Here is a 23,518-nt window from a genome sequence, read left to right as displayed (position 1 = left end):
TGATTTCGCATGGTTTTCAGTGTGAAATGCCCATCTTGGAACATGTTGCCCTTCAGGTGTCAGGCCCATCAAGAAGAGCAGAAATGCAAGCGTCACCTCTTGTAGAGATTGTTTCTTTTTCCTTTTTTTTTTCCAGAGTCATGACAAAAATCAGTCAAAGCTGAGGTAAAGACTAAGGGTATGAAGGAGATCCTAAGGAGAAGGTCATAGCACCGTATGCTCCCACTGCATGTCCTGGCTGCTCTCCAGCACCACGGAGGCATGTCACAAAACAGCTGTGGAGGCAATGAACAACATCTGCTCCACGCACCCTGAATGTGGCAAAAAACTGAATAATCACTCATCCAGCCAGCCAGAGCAAGACACCAAATGTCAAACTAGCAGTTCTTCCTTGGCAGGAGGGTGCAGGAGCTGCTGCCTGTTCCTGGAGACCCACCAGGGAAGAGGGAAAGGAAGTAGCGCTGTCCCCATTCAGTTTCTTAAGAGGTCTCTGTCCAAGGAATGGAGTCCCTCTCCCTTTCTAATGATTTGTCGTTTGGGTTATTTTTCCCCAGTTACGCAAAAACAACATTTTCATTTTTTGGTATTCCCAATACTTGTGCAAACACTCCTCTATAGTCTGTACTCCTCAGCACTGGGACATGGATATCCTGGCATAAAGAAAACATGAAACTTACTGCAAGCAAAAGATTAATTTTATTCATCCTTAGATACATTACAGATGTCTCTTGTTCACTTACACTTCCTTATACCACTGTGGCACCTGCTTCAGAGATGACCACACCACCACTGAAAGCAGTGAAGTTAATGCAAAATTCAGAGGGGACCAAGTGGTAACCAAAAGACAGAATAAGGGAAAATTAAAAGCCTTAAAGCGGCACTTCAGGGAGTTAATGTCTGCAGTACAGATGAAGGGCTGATACGGGCAATAGAGACACCTCTGGCTGCATGATCTTGAAGCCTGTTTGAACTTTTTGGCATAAGCTGCACTGTGAAAGCAGCAGAGTAGATGTTAACATAGGTAGGAATTCACAAGATCTGGGCCTAAATATCCAGGAAGTGTCCTGCAACCTTCTCCATTACGGAGCTGCCCTTTTCCCATGCCCCTGCTGCCTTTCTTGAGTGGTGAAATCAGGAGTTATTTGAAGTATTTTCCTTCCTGCTACAGCGTGTGCATTTGTTAAGCATTACCCAGGCAATGAGCAGTTACAAAGACTGTTACCACCAAAGGAGGCAAAACGGAGAGATGTTGTCACCGTTGAGTTGCAGCGATCACACCAGTCGAGAGTTTACTTGCATTCCGTATGAAACAACACGATATAAAATAACCTTTATTTCCTGCAAGCTCTCACCCACAAGCAGCTCTGAGGATGATGAACACGTTTGTTAATGTGCAGCCGTGACTCCCGCCCCCCTCAGCGGGGACAAGCGCACACACACAGACACACGGACACAGACACACGGACACACGTGCACAAGCGGCACTGGCACTCCCGCTGCGCTCCGCCGCAGACACTTCCCCGGTGCCGTGAGCTCCTCTCAGCGGGCCCACGCTACCGCCAAGGCTGCATAATTTTTCCCCGCACTTTTGTCCTCCCTCCAGAGCGCCGCCGCGTCCCAAAAAAAGCCCGTTCTCTCTCCCAAAAAGCTGTGTGCTCCAGGTGAGGCTCGAACTCACAACCTCGGCATTGCTCGGCTTTGTACTGCTGTATAAGTACCGCGCGCTAACCGATTGCGCCACTGGAGCCCTGACACCATCTCCTCCCGAACGCCTTATCAAGGCTCGCCCGGCCCCGGCGGGGGAAGGGTGGCGGACTCCCGCCCGCACCCCGCGCTGAGCGGCGGCCCGCGGCCGCCCCGGTTCCCTGCCCGGGCCGCGCTCCCCGTTCGCATTAGCAGGGAAGGCATGAGGGAGCTGGCGGACATTGCACCGCTCGGGGACGGCGGCGCCCGCGAGCAAGGCAGAGAGGCGAGCGGCGGCGGGGCCCGGACAATGCCCTGCCGCCCCGGCCTCCCCGCTGGGCGGACGGGCAGGCGGCCGTGGGGACGGCGGGAGAGCCCGGCCCTCTCCGCCGGCGGGCGGGCGGCGCTGCGGCCGGGGCGGGGCCGCAGCGGCAGGTGACGGGAGGCAGCGGCGAGGCCTGACCGCCGCCGGCGGCTGGGGTGCACCGCAGCTCCCTTCTCCGGGGACGAGACAGACGGAGCCCGGCCCAGGGCCCTGCGCGACCCAGCCTCCTGACGGCCTTCGGTGAAAGGCATTGGCCGCTGGGTCGGCGAAGTTCAGCCTCACGCTCACGGGAAGCCGTGCGGTGGTGGTGCACCCTCGGTCACGCTGAGGACCAGGCCGCTGCCAAAAATGACCACGTACTGCCGGGGAACTAAATGTTCGTATCTGTAGCATCGCTACTGTGTGCGACACAAGGGGTGCCAGGAAAGCTCAAAACAAGTGTTTGTTCAACACTATGTGTGCTTTCTTAAAGTATAGCTCCAACATGGATTTATTCTGTGGTCAGATCTGTCCCACCTTATGTGGCAAAAAGCTGGTAAACATAATTGTCATCAGCAGATGCTTAAACCCAGATGTGACTCTACAACCTCTCTTACCCCACACGTTTTCACGCTGCTACACCATGATGGTAAAGGAGCTGACACTTCTTGAACAGAGAAGAGGTGCTTCTTGCTAGCCAAGAAAATTTCTCTCCTGTTGGTATTATTATCTAGGCATTACCTAAAATACATTTCAGTGGTATTCACCATTGACAGGTGAAGCAGCATGCAATTGCTATATGTGATCCTTGGTGAAGGTGTCTGGCATGGAGAACTGGCAGTTCGTTTCTTGAGAGAAATTTTCCATCACATAGGTATACCTGTGGCATACCAGAAAACGGCAACAGCCTTCATTACCCTTAACATCATTATGGTAACAAAATAGTCTACACCACACAAAGATTGCTGGGGGGGGGGGGGGGAAGGTAGCATGGAGACTGTAGTTTAAAAAGTGTATGACCCAGTGTCAATATTTAGCTTGTATTTTTTTGTTAACATATCTTTCTCGCCAGACGCAAGCTTGTAAATTTAAGTTTCTAATTGGTCTGGTGATTGAGGAAAATAGAAAAATAAAGTAAGTGTTGTTTGAAATGCAGCTTTTTCCAGTAACCCTTTTTTCCTGTACCCTCAATGCAAAAAATTAATTATTTTTATGTAGCAGTTTTGTGCTTCAGTACTTTTACAGTTCTCTGGCAGCAAAAGGTCACACATTGAGTCCCTACCTTTGCATAAAAAGAGGGATCAGGACCAGAGGGGAGAACAGAAAACCCAGGTACTGGAACAGGCTTTAATGGATGTGAAGAGTCATCGTGAAGTAGACTAGCAAGTAAAATCCAGGCCCCAATCAGTTCCTGAGGTGTGTGAGATGAACTTATTTACTTGGGTGTCACAGAGACTGCAAAACTGGTTCTTTTCTTTGCATCTCCGATACACTTCACAGAAATAGAGTTTCATAGCCTTTTACACTATGCAGTTATTTGCATTTCTTGGCCTCACTATTATATGTATGAAGTGGCAATTAACTTCATTTTTCAAAACCTACTGATTTTCAGAAGGTTGCAGAAAATGCTGCCCTGTGATAATAGCCTCAGACTTATATTAATGGTGAATTTTGTAAGTGAACTTTGTTTCCTCCCTGAGTTGGTTTAATTGTCAGGCTTTCATACCTCCTACCAGACACAAAATGGATTTATGAGCCTACAACTGAGAAAGTTTTCTCTGCAGGTAATAGTACCTTGTTTTCTGCCTGGTGGGAAAAAGTGCAGACTAGGGATTAGAGCAGTGGTTGTGGACAAGAGCCCTGCAGTTAAAACTGGTACTTTAATACTGTGACGAACAAGGATAGGCTCAATCAATTCCAGGATCTGTGTTTTTTCCTACTGTGACTGGAGATTTTCTTGGCTTTCATGCCCAACAAATGGAGTCCTGCTCTGCAATAAAAGTAAAAATGGTGAGGCAGAGCTTTACAAAACCATGATCATTAACTAGAGTGTCTGCACTTCTCCAGTCCTGCCAATCTGGGTCATAATCCCCTAAGTGAAAGTGCATTTTAAATAGAAGCTCTCTTTCCTTCACAGCTAAGAACAGAGCTGCCAGCAGTTTACAGAACAAAAAGTACCAAAATGTACCTATCTGTAAGTTGAAAAACAGGCCTTATGAGTTTGCTGTGTGGTGGGGTCTCACCACAGCTGTTCTCTTGGTAGAAATTTCATGTGCTAAATAAATGGTGTGGTGCTGGTGTTTTGTAATTGAATGAAATAATAACCACTTTGGGCTTATTTCAGAGGAAATTATGGCTCGTCCCATTGTGATTGTATTAATACGGTGGAACTGTAATCCACGTCTGGATTTTTTTATCCCAAAATGAATGGATTTTTTTCCTGTTTTATAAATTACATGAGTTTAAACTGCAAAGAAGTTATAGAGATGAAGGTAAAACAGAGTCTCTCTTACAAATACTTGATAAAAGCACAGTATTGGTTCAAAGTCACACTACATTGCTTTCTTCAGGTGAAAAATTGCAACAGTATGAGTTAACTCCCAGTTTTGTACTGCTCATCATGCTGAATTTTCGGGCCTGTAGCTGCACCACTGATATGTACAAGCCATGGAGAATGTACTACTCACTTTTAACCAGATCATTTTTATCACCTCATACCCATACACATTCACCTACTAAGCACAGTATAGATAAAAGTGGAAGTCTGAGATACATCAATAGCAAAGTGCTAAGATACTGTAATGTCTTGGGGTTTTTTTGTTTACCCACTCATTTCGTGTGTTTGGAGTCTGAAAAAATGTTTACAGATTTCATTATTAAAAAAAAAAAATTGGGGGTGGCAGGGAACAGAGTGAGCAGTCCTATGGCAACTGTGTAGAACTGGAAAAGAGACTTGTGAGGGAATAAAGACTACTAAAGATCTGTAAAGTCTGGTTCTTCTCAGTTTCTTGTTTGCCTGACAGTTTGATGGCAATATGCCGCACTTTCCCAAAGGGCAACAGGGTCAGCTCTCCACAAGCCCTGCTATAATGTTGGCAGAGTGGATGAAATTAAAATGAGCATTTATGGACAGCTGCTCTTGGTCTTACAAATACAGGAGACATCTGTATTTTGGCTACTTGGCAAAAGAAGATCCCAGTATTTTCAAACAAATACACATACCACAAACTTCATCTTTAGAATGTTGAAGAGAGGTTTCTATATTAGACTTGAAAGGAGTGAATGCCCCATCCTCACCTGTTTTTTCTGACTGTGTAGCAAGGTCATTTTTGTAGAGAGGTAATGTACACACTCCAGCTGATGCAGTAAAGAGAATTAAGAAACCCCCTGTGAGCAAAACCCAGTCTCCAATAAAAATATATATTTTAAAAACAGTAGTCAATTATTAGCCAAGCTGCTGGAGCATTAGTACTCTCTATGAAGTAACCTTTGGCTGATGGACCTGTCCCCTTTGACAGTGAAGCCTGAAGACACCTCTCCTACCAGCCAATCCCCTAGCCACTGGGGTTGGAATCACGGGCAGTCTGCTCACAGAAAAAGCACTCTTCATGTTCTAGTATCTCAGGCAGAAGTTTCTTAGGACCATGGAGCTTCTTGTGAACGTAAGAAAATGGATAGAAGAAAACAAAACCGCCTTTTTGCCACCTGTTTGCAATAAGCTTATGTAAGTAAATGAAGATTTCTAATTTCTTTTACCAACTTATTAGATACATAAATATTCTTAGCTACAAGAGGAAGCTGCAACAATGCACACATGGTAAAGATTAATAAGGAACCATAATTCCTCTTAGGCTGAAGCCAGGGTGCTGTTACAAAGAACAGAAAGTGAGTAAAATCTGATTTTCTATAACTCAGCAGAAGCTGCAAGGATGACCTTGAATACAAGGTATTTGTCTCAACTCAAAGTCACTTGTAGGCAGGGAGTCTGACTTAAGAGAAGTTGTGTCAGGCTCTGTGACAACAAATTCTTAGAAACTGGAGGGGATGGCATCACATCCAGAACCAAATTACAACCTGAAGTAGCGAGAGCTGCTGAGAATCATTTCAACATCCCAGAGGAGCCAAAGATGCAGGAGTAATCAAAATCAGAAGGATATATCACTGAAAAACAAGGAAAATGGAAGGGCAGCAGTATCAGAGGATCAGATTTCCAGATCTGTCAAGGCAGAAGGGTATGGAGCCTGAAGGGGCAGTTTACAGCTGTTTACAGTATTCTGAATGAGACAGCTAGTATAAGGAAAAAAGTGTAGGCCTTATGCAGTTTTGTGTACACCATGCATATTCTCTGTGTCAAAGTTTGTGAACAAATTCCAATGTAAATTATCTAATCTGTGTCAAAATATCAATGAGGATTTCTTTTGTCAGTGAAGCTGAGGAGAAAATATTTTGTCTAAAATTCTGTATGCAGAAAGCTTTCATTAGAAAATACTTTCTCTAAGGAGTGATACAGACCCAGGTTAAGTAGCACCAGGTACAGGTGGTGGTAGACTCAGCATCCATGCAGTAGATGGTTTTACTCTCCCTCTACATAGGCTAAAGCCATGTTGGAAAAACAGATTTTTTTTTATACTATGCAATTTTTATCACAAAAAATGTTTCTTGTTTCACTGTAACATCTTAAAATGTTTACGGGCAAAGATCTATAATAGATGTCACATTCCAGATTTAGTCAAGGTTTACACAGAACTATTAGTAAGGTTCATTGTACTGATAAGGAAAGAAAGACATGAATATTCCCTATATGTAAAATACTAAAATTTTCCCATTATCATTGGTAAGCATCAGAAATTAATATGCTTCAGAAAATGCTTCTTAAATCCATTTTGAAAATGAAGGAAATGGGAACACTAGTAGTGATTAAAGTTTCAGAATTTTTCAGTTCTACATACAGCTGTAGTTTCAACACAGACATGGCAGTAAAGATGTACTCTTTACCTTTTCTTTGTCTTATAACCATTGCTTTGAAAAATAACCCTTGCACCTGTGAATGGAAATTAATATCTCTGATACATTACTGCTCATTCAGCTTTTCATTAGAGATAGCGCTTAAGGGTAGGGCAAGAGTCATATTTTTATTATTTTTAATGATTAAAATTGTAAAGGAAGTGTTTTTAAATTAAAGTTAAGAAAATGTTTTTTAATTTCTTTATAAAACCTGGGTTTATATTACTCCTTAGAGAGACTACTTTCTAATGAAAGCTTTCTGTATACGGAGTTTTAGACAAAATATTTTGTCATGTCAGCTTCACTGACAAAATAAATCCTCCATATTTTGACACACATTGGATAATTTACATTGGAATTTGTTCACAAGCTTTGACACAGAGAATATGTATGGTGTACATACAACTGGATTTTCCAGAAGGTTTTAGGTGATTTTCAAAGTAACAACTAATAGATTTCCAACATTTTTTTCAAAGGCGTGATCCTTTATGTGCTGAGTAGAGATGTATAAGGCAATCTTCTCACTGTGTCCTACTGCCTCATTGGAAGGTAGCCACCTCAAAATTTAACTAAAACTCTTTGTTTCAAGGGAGAGCTAACAGTTAAAACTAGGTCTCACATCAAATCAGTAGGGCTTTTGGTATCTAAAGTTACTACAGCTTTCAGGCTTTTATGACATTTTGTTCCATACATTTGAAAGGATCATAATTTTTAAATACCTATTTGGGATTGCAACACAAAACCTCAATTCCTGAATTACTTTCTATTTATAGTTTTACCAAAGTCAATAAAATGATGCATCTAATTAAATTGTAGCCCTGACATTGTATTTTATTGACACTATCTTGCAAGTTTAAATGCTTTTTAACCTCAACAATGAGCAATTAGCGCAAAATCAAACCCCTTGACACAGATGATTTTCACAGGTACTTCTAAAGCTCTTCTTCTGAGTTTAGAATATGATGCTTACCAAAAGGACAACTAAGTGTGGTCATGGACCATTTGATTCTTTGTAGACTTATAATGTTTTTAAAGGGTTACCTGCTAGTATAATTTTCTTTATGTGAATAAGAATAGAAATGTAAGAGTATGGAAAACTTAATAGTCCATTAGTTTGATCTTCATTCTAATAGTAGTACAGTCAAGTAATTTTCTCATTCCTGAAACCTTTACAATACTCCTAAATGTATTTTGGCAGTCTTAACTGAAACTGCTTTTCTTTATTATGATATTTCTTCTTAACTTAAAGCAACTATATTAACCAGGTAACTTTATTTAGCAAGATGGACAAACTTACCAATTGGAGTTCCTGCTCATATTTCATAGCTGGAATCTTTTGATGATGTCAGTATATATTTGTTAATGATTGAATGATTAACCTGTTTATTAAATAAAGCCCAGGTAAATCTGTGGGATAACAGATTTTATCATAGATTTGCCAAATTAATAAGTTAAGCAGTAATTGTTTTAAAGCAATATTTTCACTTTTACTTCGTGAACTAATAATGAAACTGAATGTTTATAAAAAAATTTAACCCATCTTAACAATAGACTACAAGATACCCACAGATTGCCTTTCTCTTATTTTATTCTTCAGGGTTGATTTTCATTTATTTCATTAATTATTATCTGTATTGCTACTGTTTGGGTCATCCTGCCCTTCTTTAGTAGAAGTGTTCATTAATGCAGAAGCATTGCAGTGTGTTGTTGAAAATGAATATTAAATCTGCATGGTACAAACAATTTGGATTTCAGTTCCTTACTTTATGATACAGATATAAAGCCCAATGCTGTAAAATATATAGCTTCCTATGGAGAGAACAGTAAATTCTAATTCTTTAGTTTTATTTGACCAACTAATTTGTCACTGTTACTTGTTTTGTCTGCTTTACTAGTCCCTACTGTGGTGGTCATTATGATTTAAGCACTCTTCACAGAAAAAGTGATAACAGTAGTAGATTGAATATGTATGTGCAACCACTCAGAACAGCATCTCTCAGTTAAGGTTTACAAGGTGCTGTAGGAAAAGGACACGTTGTTGTTCCCTGTGTTTAAGGGGATCATGGCCCAGTTGGTTCCATTTTACTGCCCAGAACCTCCTCATTGCAAAGCAGAGGTTAACACACCTCAGCTCACTTGTCAAACAGCAGAACAACAAATTTTGGTTCACAGCTAACAGGCCTGATTCTGAGAGTTCCTTTAGCAAAGGAAAATCTGCTACCTTACCTTTTTATTAGTGTGAATGGACTGATAGGTAATTGAGGTGATAGCCATTCCTTGTGATAGCTGATAGGAATGCTCACTGGGGCTCTTAAGAGGGGTAGAGTTTAGAAATGGCCTCCTTTTCTGCAATAGCCACAACCACAATGAGACCATTGTAATGTTGTTCCACCTTAGCAAAACTGGAACTATAAGCAGAACAGAAATTAGCTGGCAGTTCCTACCATCAGTATCTCTGGTAATTCTACCAATGTGAGGGAAAAAAATAGTATGTTTTTACCTTTATTAACTTTTAAGAGTTTTATCTTTACATACTCATGTCAGTATCATGTCAGAAAAGCCTTTTCTCTAGTTCCTGTCTCTTAGGTAACATTCTTTATCTTTTCAGTTCAATGCTCTTTTCACAGCAGGCAGCTATTGTTGTCCTCTTTTCATAGCTGGAGGCATTGAAACACCAGGAGGGAGGTAGTTGGCCTCAGGTCACCCAACAGGATAGTGCCAGAGCAGAGCAGTGCATCCAAGGTCTTGTGACTTCTTGTACTGGATGCTGCTTTTCACTCAACATTGTTTCATTGACTCACTGTCCTAAAAGAATTTAAAAAAATAAATTAAATAGAGAGCATAATGAGTAGAGGTAGCTTCAAAATGTCACTTTCTTTTCTAGGCATCGCTATCAATTAAATGTGATGTTTGTTGGAGGGCCAAATGAAAGGAAGGATTATCATATTGAAGAAGGAGAAGAGGTAACCTATAGGTTGTTTATATTATTCTGATTTATTTATAAATCATGATTAAATGCAGCTACTTTTGAAGCTACAGATTAGCAATGTCATGCTCAATGATGTTGTATTTATTAGATATATTCATAGTCTTTAACAGAAGCATTCACCAGAAACACACATCATCTGTGCGTTTTGTTTGAAACAAGCACATGAGATCTATTTTGATGTAATTAATTTACAACAGCAAACTAGAGAAAGTGTTCTGATACATCAAAGTGTCTCATTTCAACATTTTTGAACAGAACTTTAGGAAGGTAATGATTTTTAAAGCAATATTTTGTTGCAGAAGATTGATATGTAATTCAAAAGTAACTTCAACATTCAAAAATAAAAAATATTACTTTTTTTTGGTGGACTTTGTGAAAATCATCAACTTTTCAGCTTTCATTTGGATTTGGAAAGTTAAAGAATAGTCTCTAAATATTTTTCGAACCATTCTCCTGTGCTCAAAGCCATTCCAACTTTGAGTTGTGAGTAGCCATTGCTCCAAATGCAGCATGGAAGAAGAAAGAGTAGAAACCTAACAAAATTGTAGCAAATTACACCTTTATTTACTGCCTTTTTCTTGGAATTGCTTGCTTGGCCTGGGGACTTCTCCACCACTGGTTCTGAAAGAATCCTAAGGAAAGTAGTTACTAGAGGCCTGGAAGTAAGGGTGTCAGAATGGAGACAATTTGCCTTGCTTCCCAGCAGAATAATTTAATTTCATGTCATTCCAATTACATTTGGCAACCAAATTTTAAGTCCCTTTGGAAACCCCAGCCTAAGCATCTACATAGTTTAAGGCAGAAGTGGGTCAAGTTTCAATAAATCCTTTCAAAGAGAAAGAATAATTCATTTACTTATCATTGAATCATTTCTCCCCAAACCCACCCCGGCATTTCACAAGAGCCTTCATTGATTTCCTGTTCAGGCTCTGCCATGGAGGTGTGTGTAGTCCTTACAGACACACAGCTCTGGAGGAGCAGATGCTGAGTTATCCCTGGGGGACTCCTGCCTGTGTTGGATTGTCACCACCATCTCCCAGCCCACCTGTGGCTGCGGGCACAGGCACATCCATCACGTGCCAGGTTACCAACACACTCCACTGTGTCCCTTCTCATGGGCTGTGCAGGGAGAGCTCTGCAGCACCCAGGACCAGGCCATCAGGCTGCTTGGGTTTCTTTTAAAGGAAAGTTAGGCTGATTTAATTTAACCTTTTTTTTAAATTTTTTAAAATTTTTTTATTTTCATTTGCAAGATGTTCCTGTATTTGTAAATAATTTGGCCTACCCTTTTATAAATTCTTTGTATGACTTCTCAACAAAATAAAAAGTTAGCCATATCTATAAAAGCATAATTTTTAATTCACTGTTGCATAGTGATGTTATTGCTAACTCAAGTGGAAACAAGTTTAAGTATCAGTACATACTCATTTACATAGTAACTTTCCCACAATTACTCAGAAACTAAAAATGGAAACATAACAACCCTACCACATCGGAAAATTGGCAATACATATCAGAAGCATTATCAGTTATGTACCAGTTTAACATATGGGCCAATTTACTTCAGTTTTATAAAAGTACATTGCATTTTACTATAGCTTTTTATCAGACACATTTGTACCTTCCTGTGACCTAAGTTAGAATCAGAATCATGTTTCTCATTAGAGAAGAATTGTGAGGTAGAGAGTATCCTAGCAAAAGGGCATATTCCTAAATTAGATTCGGGATTAAAAAAAAACACCATTCAAAGCCATGTTCAGCTCATTATTTTGTCAGAGAAAGGGTAATTTATAGTTCTGGGTGATAATTTGAAGACAGACTATATAGACGTACTGTCAGCAGGCCAAATCACGAATGAAAAAACCCACAGATCCTTCAGGCAAATTTAGCTGATGCTGTTCTGCTGCGAGTATTCCGATAGCAAAGTGGGGCTGGTTTGGAGAGACGGTTAAATTTAGGATTGTTTATATCTGTCCACTTGCTGTCTTGTGCCTGTTATCACACAGTTTATGGAGCATCCTGTGGCACAGCTTGCACTTGAAAGCCTGCAGTTCACAGCAGCAAAGGGTTGGCATGCAGAGATAAAGGCTGAGGAGCATCCTCCTGCTTCCGAGCTGCTCTCTGCTGATGCCATTAAGGTGCAGGTGTATCAGGAAGATTAGTTCTGACTGACTAATTAGGAGAAAAAAATACAGAGGCTTGATTTAAACTCTCTTCAAAGCCTTTTAGAATTGTCTCCTGAATAGCCATTTAGGCTAAAATGACAGCTAGTCTAGCACAATTTCGTCCTCTCAACAAGCAAGCATTTCCTAAATAACTCGTACATTTTGTTCCTTCCTAATTTTCTATGTAGTGCTTCACTGCCTTCTTAAATTTTCTACTTCTTTGCCACCTTTCTGCACAGAAAGAGTCTTATACCCGAGACATTGCTTTCCATTGAACAGGTTTTTTAAAGAGAAAAGTCAAGCTGCACCTTACAAGAAATAAACCATTCACAGTCTTTGGCTGGAATTTACCAAGAGGTCACATTAATTCTTATTTGTAAAGTTCCCTTTTGCTGCCTTCTCCATCAGAATAGAGGCAGAGTCAGCAAACATCTACTCAGACATTCTCTGCCTCTAAATCAGACTCATTCAAAATGAAGCAGTTGCTTTGGGAAGTGCATCTTCTGTTGGAACGTGGCAAAAAAGTGCTGTGAGAATGTACCTGTATAGCTAATGCTGACAGAACTTTCAAACACTAGGAAGTGTTTGCACTACATAATGAGTTCTGAGGGTTTCAAATGAATCATTACTCTGATGTGTTTCATTTGTCAAGAGACTTTTGGGTTCCCTGGACTAGTGACTACAATTCTTGTGTAGTCAAATTGATGAGTCCACTGAAAGTTTCTGTGGCAGCCCTGACATGATCATAGAATTGCAGAATCAGTAAGTGTTGGAAAACACTGCCAAGATCATTGAGTCCTACCTTTGAACACCGCCTTCTTGTCTAGACCATGGCACTGAGTATCATGTCCAGTTGTTTCTGAACATCTCCAGGAATGATGACTCTACCACCTCGCTGGGCAGCCATTTCAATGCCTGACAACCCCTTCCACGAAGAGATTCTTTCTGCTGTCCAACCCAAGCCTCCTCTGGCACAGATTGAGGCTATGTCCTCCTGCACTCAACCCCTCACAGCTATGGGGTAGCAGGTACCCGGGAACAGTCCTCAACGTATCTTGGTCTTGAAATTTTCATCATACCATAGCATTTGTGACAAGAAAATTTCAGTGTTAACATAGCCTACAGGCTTCATGGTGTATTCACTGCATTTTTACTTACTTGTAAAGCCTGAGGGTAGAAAAAAACCAAAATCTTCTTCCAAAGAAAAAAGTGAAAACTCAAGGGGACCATATACTTTGGAGGAAGTTAATGACAGAGAAACCCCACAATCATAACAAAGCCTAGCTCTAGTAAAAGGATTTCAGAATTTATTTACTGCAACGTGTGGGCTGCTTTGGGGGAAAAGTGAGATATGCTAACAGCTAAATCTAGGATCAAAAAAGTAGTTAGGTTGCTATCTCTTTGCCCACCTCAGTCCACCATTTACACACAATGAATCTCAACTGACTTTGATTTAGCTGACTGATTTCTTAACATTTTACATTCTGATGTTGAGTCTATATAAAACAGTGCAGTTCCATGCAGAGAAATTAAAATCAGCTTTTCATCTACCGCCTGCAACAGATTTGCATTGGCACAAACCCCATATGGATTTAGAAGTCCCACTTCTCATTGTACTGTACTTTACCCTAAGTTTCTGCTCTCAGTATGTAGGTTGTTTCCTATGGATAGAGCCACCTAATTATTGGCACAGCCCCACAGACCAAAACCGTCATACTGCAGTCCTAAAGAGAACTCTCAGAGCAGGAGTTCCCCTTCCTTTGGTCATCTCGGTGAATCTTTTCAGCTTCTTCTAGCACATTCACATGGTCTTACTGACAAATCACTTTGTGGTTTGAAACATGATACAGGTTTTTTTACCTCTGCCACAACTCATCTGAGTTTTCTGAGCTGAGTTTTGATTTCAGTTTCTCTCACTTTCACACAGACACCACAAGTAAGACTTGGCTCCAGTTTCTGACAGATGATCTGCTTAAATAAAGCCTGACCCCTTCTAGTGTATGCTGCTCTCCAGTCAGTATGCTTTTGAGAAACTCTCCCCTATCAGATCAACTTGTCCTTTGCATTTTATAAGGATAGTGGATGTCTGAAAACAAGGGGAAAGTGGGGCTAGGTGAGAATTCCCATGGGTTGTTTTGTGGTGCTTATATCCCAAATAAATGTGAGAACCTGAATCACAATGAAGCAAAAGAAACGTTTTTGCTTCTTTACATTTAAAAACCCCTACATTTATCTGGTAAAGACTCTTGGAATATTTTAGTAAGAAACAAAGCTCCTATTAAAATGTAATAAGGACGATGATCCTTTTGCATCAGAAGGAGATTGTGTCTTCTGAAATATTTTTTCTGCATAAGAGTGTTGGGATGAGTTTTGGCTAGTATTCAGGTTTCACAAATGACATGTAAATTAGCAGAGGGAAATAAAAAAAAACAAACCACACAAAAGTCCTCTAATACAGTTATCTCTGTCTTCCTCATCTATTTGTCTTGTAGACTTCTGATGGCTGAAAAACCCTTGTGATGAGAAAGGGAGAAAATTGTTTTTCTGTGCTCAAATAGATCAGTCACCACTGAAGTCTGGAGAACACCCAGGTTCTACTCCCACATCAGAATTTGATTTGCTCTGCAAATTAATTTAGTACTTAGCCATATGACAAGTGATACAAGCCAGGATATACCGAGCCAGAGCATAATCCCAGAAGTGGTTGAGCAATCCCAAATTCCACTTTTAGATGCAGTCAGAACTCAAACATCCTGCTAATTGCAGGTCTCTTTAGAGGTCTGTAAATAAGCTGTCAGCTATCAAAGCCCTCATGGAGCTCTGGGTTCCTGTGTCTAGGCAGAATTTGATATCAAAGGTGGATCCAAACTAAATTACATACACTGCTGTACATAAAATAAAACAGACTTGTGGGTTTTTTAGTTAGCCAACACAGACCAATTACAAATCCTGTATTCCACTACTAGATGCTTCTTTGTTTACTCTGCTAGGATACATATAGGTGGATGAAGGAGCAGCTCTCACCACACTAATATAGTGAGGATTTTAGCTCTTTTTAAGGTAGTATCCACATGTTCTACTACCCTGTTGAAATTTCTGTCAAGACAAGCAGCTTCACCAATGCTTCCACTGATGGCAACAGTGAATTCCTACCTCTGTGCATCTCCTCCTCTTGCCTCCAGAAATGCTAGCATAATTTATTCTGTGAGTATTCATAATTGAATGAAATATCCCTGTACAGACTTGATAGTGATTCAGCACTGGCCACACTGCCTTCCCCTGCAGGCGTAATACTGTGAGGCTTGAAGCATGATCAAAAAGGGTGAAGCAGACTAAGGAAGGAGGATGCATTTCTCCTACAGCGAAGAAAATTTAAGGAAAATTAAATTAATAATAAAAAACACCCTCTCAGTCTTAAGGTGTTTTCATTTGAGTTTTGCAGGTATATCTGCAGTTTTAATGATGATACTGAGCAGTGTTATGAAATAATGTTACGCTTGGGACAAAGAAGCACTTCTAGGTGGCTCATAACTTCTAGAGGTAAGGTGAGCATTAGTAAAGGAGGTGTTCTTAGTATCATCATAATGACAAGATACAACATAGTAAGCAGAAAACTGAACAAAATGCTCAAGTCTGGAAAAGGAGAAGAAGAAAAAAAGAGGATACAATAATGAATAAATAAGCACATTTAGCAACAAAGGATAATGAGAATGGTGAACAACCTTTGTTTCTTCCTTATGACACATTTTTCACCCAGAAAGACAAAATTCATGCCCAATTGTGAGCCATTATGCAGTAGCAATATGCAAATCTAGGCTTTTCTACAAGAAGAGATATATACATTTCACGTAACAAGAGGCCTTGTCATTAATAAGATGTTAATAGAGCAGAAATGTTGCATATTTCCTCAGTTTTTAGTACTGCTGGGGAGAATGGATACTAGATTATTCCAGTAAGAATAATACATCTGGGAAAGCTTATATTTTCAAGTGGTATGAATTCTATTGGCTATCTGTATATATATGTATATACATATGTGTATATATGTATATACATACATACATACATACACATGTATATATGTATGTATATAAATATATATATGTAGGTGTATATACTTGTGTATATACATACATATACACTCAAATTTTCTAACTCAGGCCTTGATATTTTTTCCCAGAGAGACTTAGGAAAATGTTAGATTTGCCCAAAAGGCAAAAGTCAGTCAGTATTTAGAAAAAATAAGTTACCAAAGACAGTACTATGTTGCCAATCTGGTCTCTGAAATGGATGTGAACTGTAACTCACTGAGATATTAAATAGCTGACAGTTTCCTTGATAGAAAATTCAGGTTATATTATAAACAAAGCAGTAAATTCAGTAATTGCTGCCACTTGTATTAATCACAGTTACATCAGATGATTTATGGATGACTGAAACACTCAAGAAATTTAAAAGAAAAAAACTTTTGAAGAATAGATCATCATTTACAGTGAAAGGTACTATTTAAATTCAGTCAGAAAAACACTGTCATTGACAATGTGTTGCGTATGTCATTCCTCCTCTCCTAGTGCAAAACAATTTGTTTAATTCATAACTTACTCTTTATAATCTTTCCTTATGACTGTGATGCTTCACCTCTGAGCTGTATAGTTGACATCCACTCTCAAACTTTTCATTTCCAGGAAGGTTGCTCAGCTGCATGATTCATGTCAGAAGCAGGATAAACTCTGCCTCTCTTTTCCTTTCCCTCATCTACCTGTCCTGTGCATGTGTTCAGTAATAGCTGCCCCAGTAACTGCAGGGGAAATAATACTCCAAAGCTCAAGATTTCCAAAATACTTTAGGTTTCATAATACTTTCAGCATTACCAGTGCCATATGACCCACAGCTGGTGTGACAATCCATCTAGATCATATGGTCTTAGATAACTTCTATGAACTGAAGGAGAAGTAATTTCCCCACTGAGATCACTCTCTGTCATGCAGGGAGCTCCCAATGGAAGGAGGTCGGCTGTAGCATTGTGTGCTGCCCTTTGGAAATACCAAAGGAAGTCAGAGCAAAAGAACACAGGGAAATGGACTACAACAAGGATTAGTAGCCTGGCACCGTGACCTTGTAGACAAAAGTTATAATTTATCTGTAGTCATGTCCTTGGCACAAGGTGAACTCTTCACTCATGTTAAAGCTCTCAGCATGAGCTTTTTTCCAGTGTATCTTAAGTTTTCCCTATTGTTTTGTTCCCTTGGCAGCATATTTATTCTTTCTTATGTTCACAGAGGTGTTTTTTTCAGTTCCAGGGGGCATATATTAATATTTCAAAACTCTTTCAGAAATAATACTGATTATTGCTTGATTAAAGCTTGATTAAGCTTTTCTAATGTTGGTAAGAGTTCAGTTCACAGGGTTTGCATGCTTCAGTGGTTTCTTCTTTCCCCTATTTATTTTTCATTTTGATGAAATTGTAGTGACTTGCTATAAATAAGGGATTTTTTCAACTATAGTTCTAACTTTGAATCATGTTTCAAACTATAGCTGCACTAGCACTCTGGTTTCTAGATGTGATAAACAGAACACGGAAAGGATGGCAGAAGTGACTTTTGGAAATATTGCTCTGCACTACATAAAAATGAGGGGGAATGTGCCCATTATTTCAGGTCAAAGATACAGATCTGCTTACGGATTGTAACACAGTTCTGTCATGAAACATGAAGACCTGAGCACCTCAGAGCCCCCACAAAGCAGAACTGGTTTCTGAATCTGAATCTGAAAACAGACATGGAAAGGTCACCAAAGACGAATTTTGGGTTCAGTGGTTCTGTCCTTACACACACTTTGAATGTAAACCTTTTACATACACAGCGGGAAGAACAGCAGCTGTTGCTGGATTTGAGGGTATTCACAAAAGTAAAGCAGAACAGCTTCCAAATGAGCAATTATTCCCAAATGAGAAAGTGCCATTAAAAAATTGAAAAAGTACAGGAGAAAAATTGTGTGTGCATATTTGGAGCTTATTTGGAAAAATGACATTTAATTTGATTGATTAAAGACCCTGCTGCATCTGAAATGAAGCTTTCTATATCGTGAAATTAATGTATGCTTGAACAGTAATGTTTAGGCCTCCAAAAAGTAATTTCAATGGTAAAACCAGGACAATGGAATTCCAGGAGGTCCAGGGGATAGATCTATATGCAGTTACAGGCCTCTTGGATAGATTTTTAATTCTTAGTAAGATAATAGAAATAATACATATTCTGTAACACTTTTTAAATCAACAGATTTTAGAAGCCTGTTATTGTCAGAAAAAATCTGAAAATACTTGCAACAGCAAATTGAACGTATTTATACATGTATTCTTCATATAGAGGATATAAAGTACAGCATGTTTTGGAGTACCTGACTTAATGCTATTTTCTTATTTCTTCAGCTTTTTTACCAGGTTCAAGGGGATATGTGTTTGAAGATAATTGAAAATGGGAAACAAAGAGATGTTGCCATCCGAGAAGGGGAGGTAAAACAAGATTGTTTTTCTGTTATAGTTGTACATAAGTATGTTAAATGAATGCTTTATGTGTTATTTAGAAACCAATTTATCCCTTTTGTGCAAGAGGTGGCATCAGGACTGATTAAAAAAAAAGCTTGAATGGAGTATAGAAAATTTCAAGTAAATAATAGGAAACTACAATAAACTGTGTTCAACATTTGACTGTTTCAATAATAGATAAAAATGTCTCAGAACATCTGGGGTACTTACTCAGATAGTCAAGACCTTACAGAGAGTTCTTGTTCTCGTGCCTTGCATGGGATCTGCCATGTGAATTCCATTGGATGAGTCTTTTATTTACACCTTGCCAGGTACACACCACTCTCCCACACACACACTCCATAAAGTAAACTGCCTAAACTGAGGAATTTAAATTATTCATATATATTCAGCCTTCTTTAGTCCTCACAGCTTGTCTTTCCAACTATCACAGTAGGACAGCTTTAAGAGAGCTGTTCATGAATAAAATGTATCCAATTTTTCTTTGTAGTAGTACACTTGCTAAAGCATAGATTGTAGTGCTTTTACTGAGAGCATGAATAGATTCTGGCTGTTAGTACGAGTAAGATGTACAACTGCCACTCGTGGTTATTGACACAAGTTTGGGCTGCACTTGAGTCTTTGAAAGGATTATTAGGTCTAGTGGAGGCAGCCTTTAAAATGGAAGATGTCTTAAACCCAGTAGCTTAATGTCCTTGAAAGCATTGCAGCTTTTTCAATGACGAAACAACAACGTTTTCTAGCTATGAGGTTCTGGTATTACACTTCATACTGAAGGAGCACACCCACCTGAGATCTCGGCATGTAAGAGAAGCACTAATGAAAAGCAGCACACAGTACTTGGTGGAAAGACTGACACTAGTACTGCTGAAGCACTGTCATTAGCTGTGTTTTGTAGACAGAGAAACTGTAATGACTACCCAACCTTAGCAAAAACATCTGTACTGGTGTAGAATATAGGCTTACCAACTTGCTACACAGGTAGCTGCTTGGAAAGGGTTTATTCTCAGGCTTCAGAAATAGACTTCAATTAAGCAGATGTTGCCTTTTCACTTTGTCACTTGCATGAGTAAATAGCCCCTCATATTTGTTAATTATTTCCGGAGAGAATAGCATTCGTCATCGTGCAATCAAAAGTACTCACTGTGTTGGGAGGATACATGTGGCTGATTAGTTCAGGCATTTTATTGAGCTGACAAAAAAATGGTTTTTTATTTCCATTTCAGTTACTCGGAAATTGCAGTAAGTTTATAAATTTCAGAGGAGTAATTGGTTAGATTTTCATTTCAGTTGTGTCTAGCAATGATGATCAAACCAGGAGGAGAGAACTTGACTGCCATCAAGGCAGTGCTGATTGCAGTCACTATGTCATCATCCACAGAGAAAGCAGGAAACTCTTTGCAGGCTGCGACTACCACAGTGGGTGCAGCTGCAGAGGAGCAACATGGGATCAACAAAAAGTAGGGGAGAAGTTGGGCAAGGAGAAGATTTTGCCGATTGAGGGGCAGGAAAATAATGCAAAAAACAAAGACTTCCTGACACTGATGCTTTCTGATTTTTTTTAACAGATGTTCCTTCTACCTGCCAGGATACCTCATTCTCCTCAGCGATATGAAAACACTGTGGGTCTTGTGGTTGAGAGGGAAAGATTAAAAACAGAAATTGATGGGCTAAGGTGAAGTATAAACTATTGACTAATCTGTTAGAATTCAAAATATAAACTAATTTCTCATATCAATGCTGTGTTTTAATTTCCTGATAATTTATCAGATTCATCCTGGCAATTTTGTGCTAATTCTATCCACACATCTATTTATCTATACACACATAAACAGAGATGTCATTTAGCATTTTCTTTAGTTAAACAATATTGAAATTTATTAAATACATGTTATGGTTACAGCAATCTACTTATGTACTACCTACTGTTATTGCCTTAAGTTTTAAAAAAGAACCCAGAGCTCTCTAACAACCCAAAGAAGAAAGGTTTTTTTTATTAGTTCTGGCAGGCAGATTATTAATTCCTCTGTAAGCACTGAAAGCAAAAATATCAAGAGCTGCTTTCTTGTCAAGTGTGTGGGAAGCTGGAAACAAAAGTCAATTTTCTCACCATTAGTCCTTCTGCATTGTACACACCTCTATCTAGGTTTTGTTGCCTTCTGAGAAAAACATCTTCATGTAAGTGAGTAGTTTGCTTTGCATTCTAGAGGAAGCAGGACTTATCTTTGTCTTGTGTCCATACAGAATTCACAAGTCTAAGAGGAACAGTCACACCAGTATAACATTAGCCAAGCTAGAAACGCTGCCTTGGTATTTACCAGAGGTGACAGACCAAGCAGAATTTATAGTTGTTCATATAATCCATTGCATGGGTAGTGTCACAGCAAGAAGACTGCAAGTATGCAGAGCTAGAAAGACATAATTTTTCATTCTAAGAAAAAAGGCTACAGAAAGAAACTAAGAAAGGGACCATTCAAGAAAAGAAATCCACATGATTAAATTCCAAGCTAAAAACAAGTCCAGTTCATTTAAAGTATTATTTACCTATGCACTTGTCTCTTTTTATCCTTTCATTGCAGATCTGTAGATTGTGTGGACTTAAATTATTTAAAAGATACTTTGAACTAGAAAAAATTGGCCTGTGATTTAGATTAAAATATTTCTTATTAATGCAAAAAAAAAAACTTAAATAGTAAAGTAAAGTCAACTTTAAGTAAAATAAAACAACCTACCATGTGAAGTCTGTGAATGGTATGAGAGGGAAATGTTGAATGCTTTTTTGGGGATCCAGGCTGATCTAGAGATTTGCACTCCAATATAGGCATGCTCATGTGGAGAAGCTAAACTAAAAGCTACCTTATAGCTTGTGAGTGGAAATTAGCACGTCCTCAATTCAAAATATCTAATCAGATGCCTGAAAATAAATCAGAGGTTTTTATTGACCTTGTTTTCACACTGATGTGGTGAATAAAGACACTTGAAGTTTTGGAAGTGAACAATCTTGTCATGCTTTTGAACCTACATTCCCTCTATGTGCTCCTGGGAGAGAGAGGAATTTACAACTAGAACCTCTAATGTTCTCATACTTTTTTCAATACCAGCCACCTGCAGCAAAGACTCACAAGAGGAAATCATAATGCACTTTGAAGTATGCTGACTCAGGGTCTAATACTGTGTTACTGTTCCATTATTTATCATGTCTACAAACCTTAGTGATAAATCAGAGCCCCGAGTGTGCTGATTACTGCGCAAGCAAAGAATAAGTAGCCTGCCCCAGTGTTCCAGTCTAAGTAATGATTACATGTCTTGTGCTGTGAGAAAAATGATCTAGCTAATCTTAATTCTATGGCAAATAAGTATGAAACCAAATAATTTTGATGTTAGTCATATTGTTGGATACTTTATTTGTACCAAACAAGATACATTTTTAGCATCTCCCTTCTCTGTAGATTTTCTGTGTTCAGAATTTGTGCTGGCATCCCAACTTTTCCTATATTGGAGATATAGATACTGTTACTCTCTTCAATGTATCCTCTTTTTGCAAAGCTTGAGGAGCTCTTAGAAAATTTCTGAAAAATATGTGTATAGATACATGAGACAGACATGAACACACAGATATGCACAGGATAATTACATAAGTTTTGCTTTCCTCTTCAGGTACACCTTCCAGTAACTTTAACCTTAAAGGCATGTGGGACCTTTTTAAAAACATTGACAATATGAGTGACAGGACTGGAGCATCATTCCTTTTCAGTCCATGCAGTCTTTCAAAAATCTGAGCGTAAATTCTGTATTTGCCATTCCGTAGATTAATTCCATACAGCAACCTTGACCTCACCAAAGTTTATTTATTTATTAAGACAAAAAATTAACACAAGTGAAGCACTAAATTCCTTTTCAGAGGAGTGACTCAAACACTTCCCACATCTGTGTAGCTGAAAACCACCTATTTTTCACAAACAAGTCCATAAGCCACCTTGTTTTCTTATCAGCCCATGCATGGGCATTAAGCAAGCTGATTCTATCAAATATGGGTATTTATATCATAGATGGAGGGAAGCAGTTACTGGAAATGGTAATTTGGGTCCAGTCTTTTTGCAGTAACTACATTCAAGGTGAAAGTTACTGGTCCCAAGAGATTATGGCAGCAATCACTTCCAGGATGAAATTGGGAAAGGTTGCTGAAGGAATTTGGTGATTTATTTGTGGTTGATCAACAGAACTACAAGTCACGCCACAGAAATTTGAACGTCTCACCCACCAAGTCACCTAACCAGGGAAACAGAGAGCTTACCCAAATAACCATTCCTCAGAATGAAGTACACCAGGCTTGACAATAAGTTGCTCTTACACAAATCTAGTAGCTGTTTTCTTCAAAAGACTGAAACTGCCTGATCAGTTAGTTAATAAAAGGATTGACTAATGTGTTTACTTTATCAGATATTATGTTGGAGAATCAACTAGTGTCCTCTTTGAAAAATGGTTTCACTGTGAAGATCTTGGCACTCAACTTATACCAATAATTCAAGAGTAAGCTTTTTCCTTTGTAAATTTTAAAAAAATTGAAATCATATTGTAGATCTTTGTCAATCTGTGTCTTATGTCATTAATTTGCTAATTATGCTGCATTTGCATAGACTTCTAAAAAGTTAATTGCTGCTCTATAAATTTTTAATCATGTCTTGCATGCCCCAAATTTATCAAATAAGATTTTAAAAAAATGAGAAATCAAGTATTTCACACATCCATCTGGAGCACACTTCTTCGAACCAGTAAACTTTGCAGCACACTGCTTCTAAGTGCAAAAAGAATTAAGTGAAAATTAACAC

General features: G+C 39.0%; 1 protein-coding gene and 1 non-coding gene across 3 annotated transcripts in view; one reads left to right on the top strand and one right to left on the bottom strand.

Annotated features, from left to right (window-relative positions):
• Positions 1-1,653: 1,653 nt before the first annotated feature.
• TRNAI-UAU (transfer RNA isoleucine (anticodon UAU)) lies at positions 1,654-1,747 on the bottom strand. The gene is made up of 2 exons: positions 1,710-1,747; positions 1,654-1,689 (listed from the first exon to the last, which is right to left on the bottom strand). It is a non-coding gene; the product is annotated as a tRNA-Ile (tRNA).
• A 3,755-nt stretch (positions 1,748-5,502) lies between these two features.
• HAAO (3-hydroxyanthranilate 3,4-dioxygenase) overlaps positions 5,503-23,518 on the top strand; it is a 36,988-nt gene continuing 18,972 nt past the window's right edge. Inside the window, exons 1-5 of one of the 2 annotated variants that reach the window (XM_005523434.3) lie at positions 5,503-5,711; positions 9,876-9,954; positions 18,573-18,656; positions 20,258-20,364; positions 23,130-23,219. In XM_005523434.3, the coding sequence (XP_005523491.1) occupies positions 5,632-5,711; positions 9,876-9,954; positions 18,573-18,656; positions 20,258-20,364; positions 23,130-23,219 (440 nt within the window). In that variant the 5' untranslated portion in view covers positions 5,503-5,631. The remainder of the gene's footprint in view (positions 5,712-9,875; positions 9,955-18,572; positions 18,657-20,257; positions 20,365-23,129; positions 23,220-23,518) is intronic. The other variant, XM_088053645.1, reaches the window with a different exon arrangement.

This window comes from Pseudopodoces humilis, chromosome 3 (assembly GCF_049639895.1).
Source record: "Pseudopodoces humilis isolate 2021_Gansu_Grassland_sample_001 chromosome 3, ASM4963989v1, whole genome shotgun sequence".
NCBI classification, from domain to species: Eukaryota; Metazoa; Chordata; class Aves; order Passeriformes; family Paridae; genus Pseudopodoces; species Pseudopodoces humilis.
Note: the sequence above shows the minus strand (reverse complement) of the source record. Positions and strands in the feature narration are given on the sequence as shown.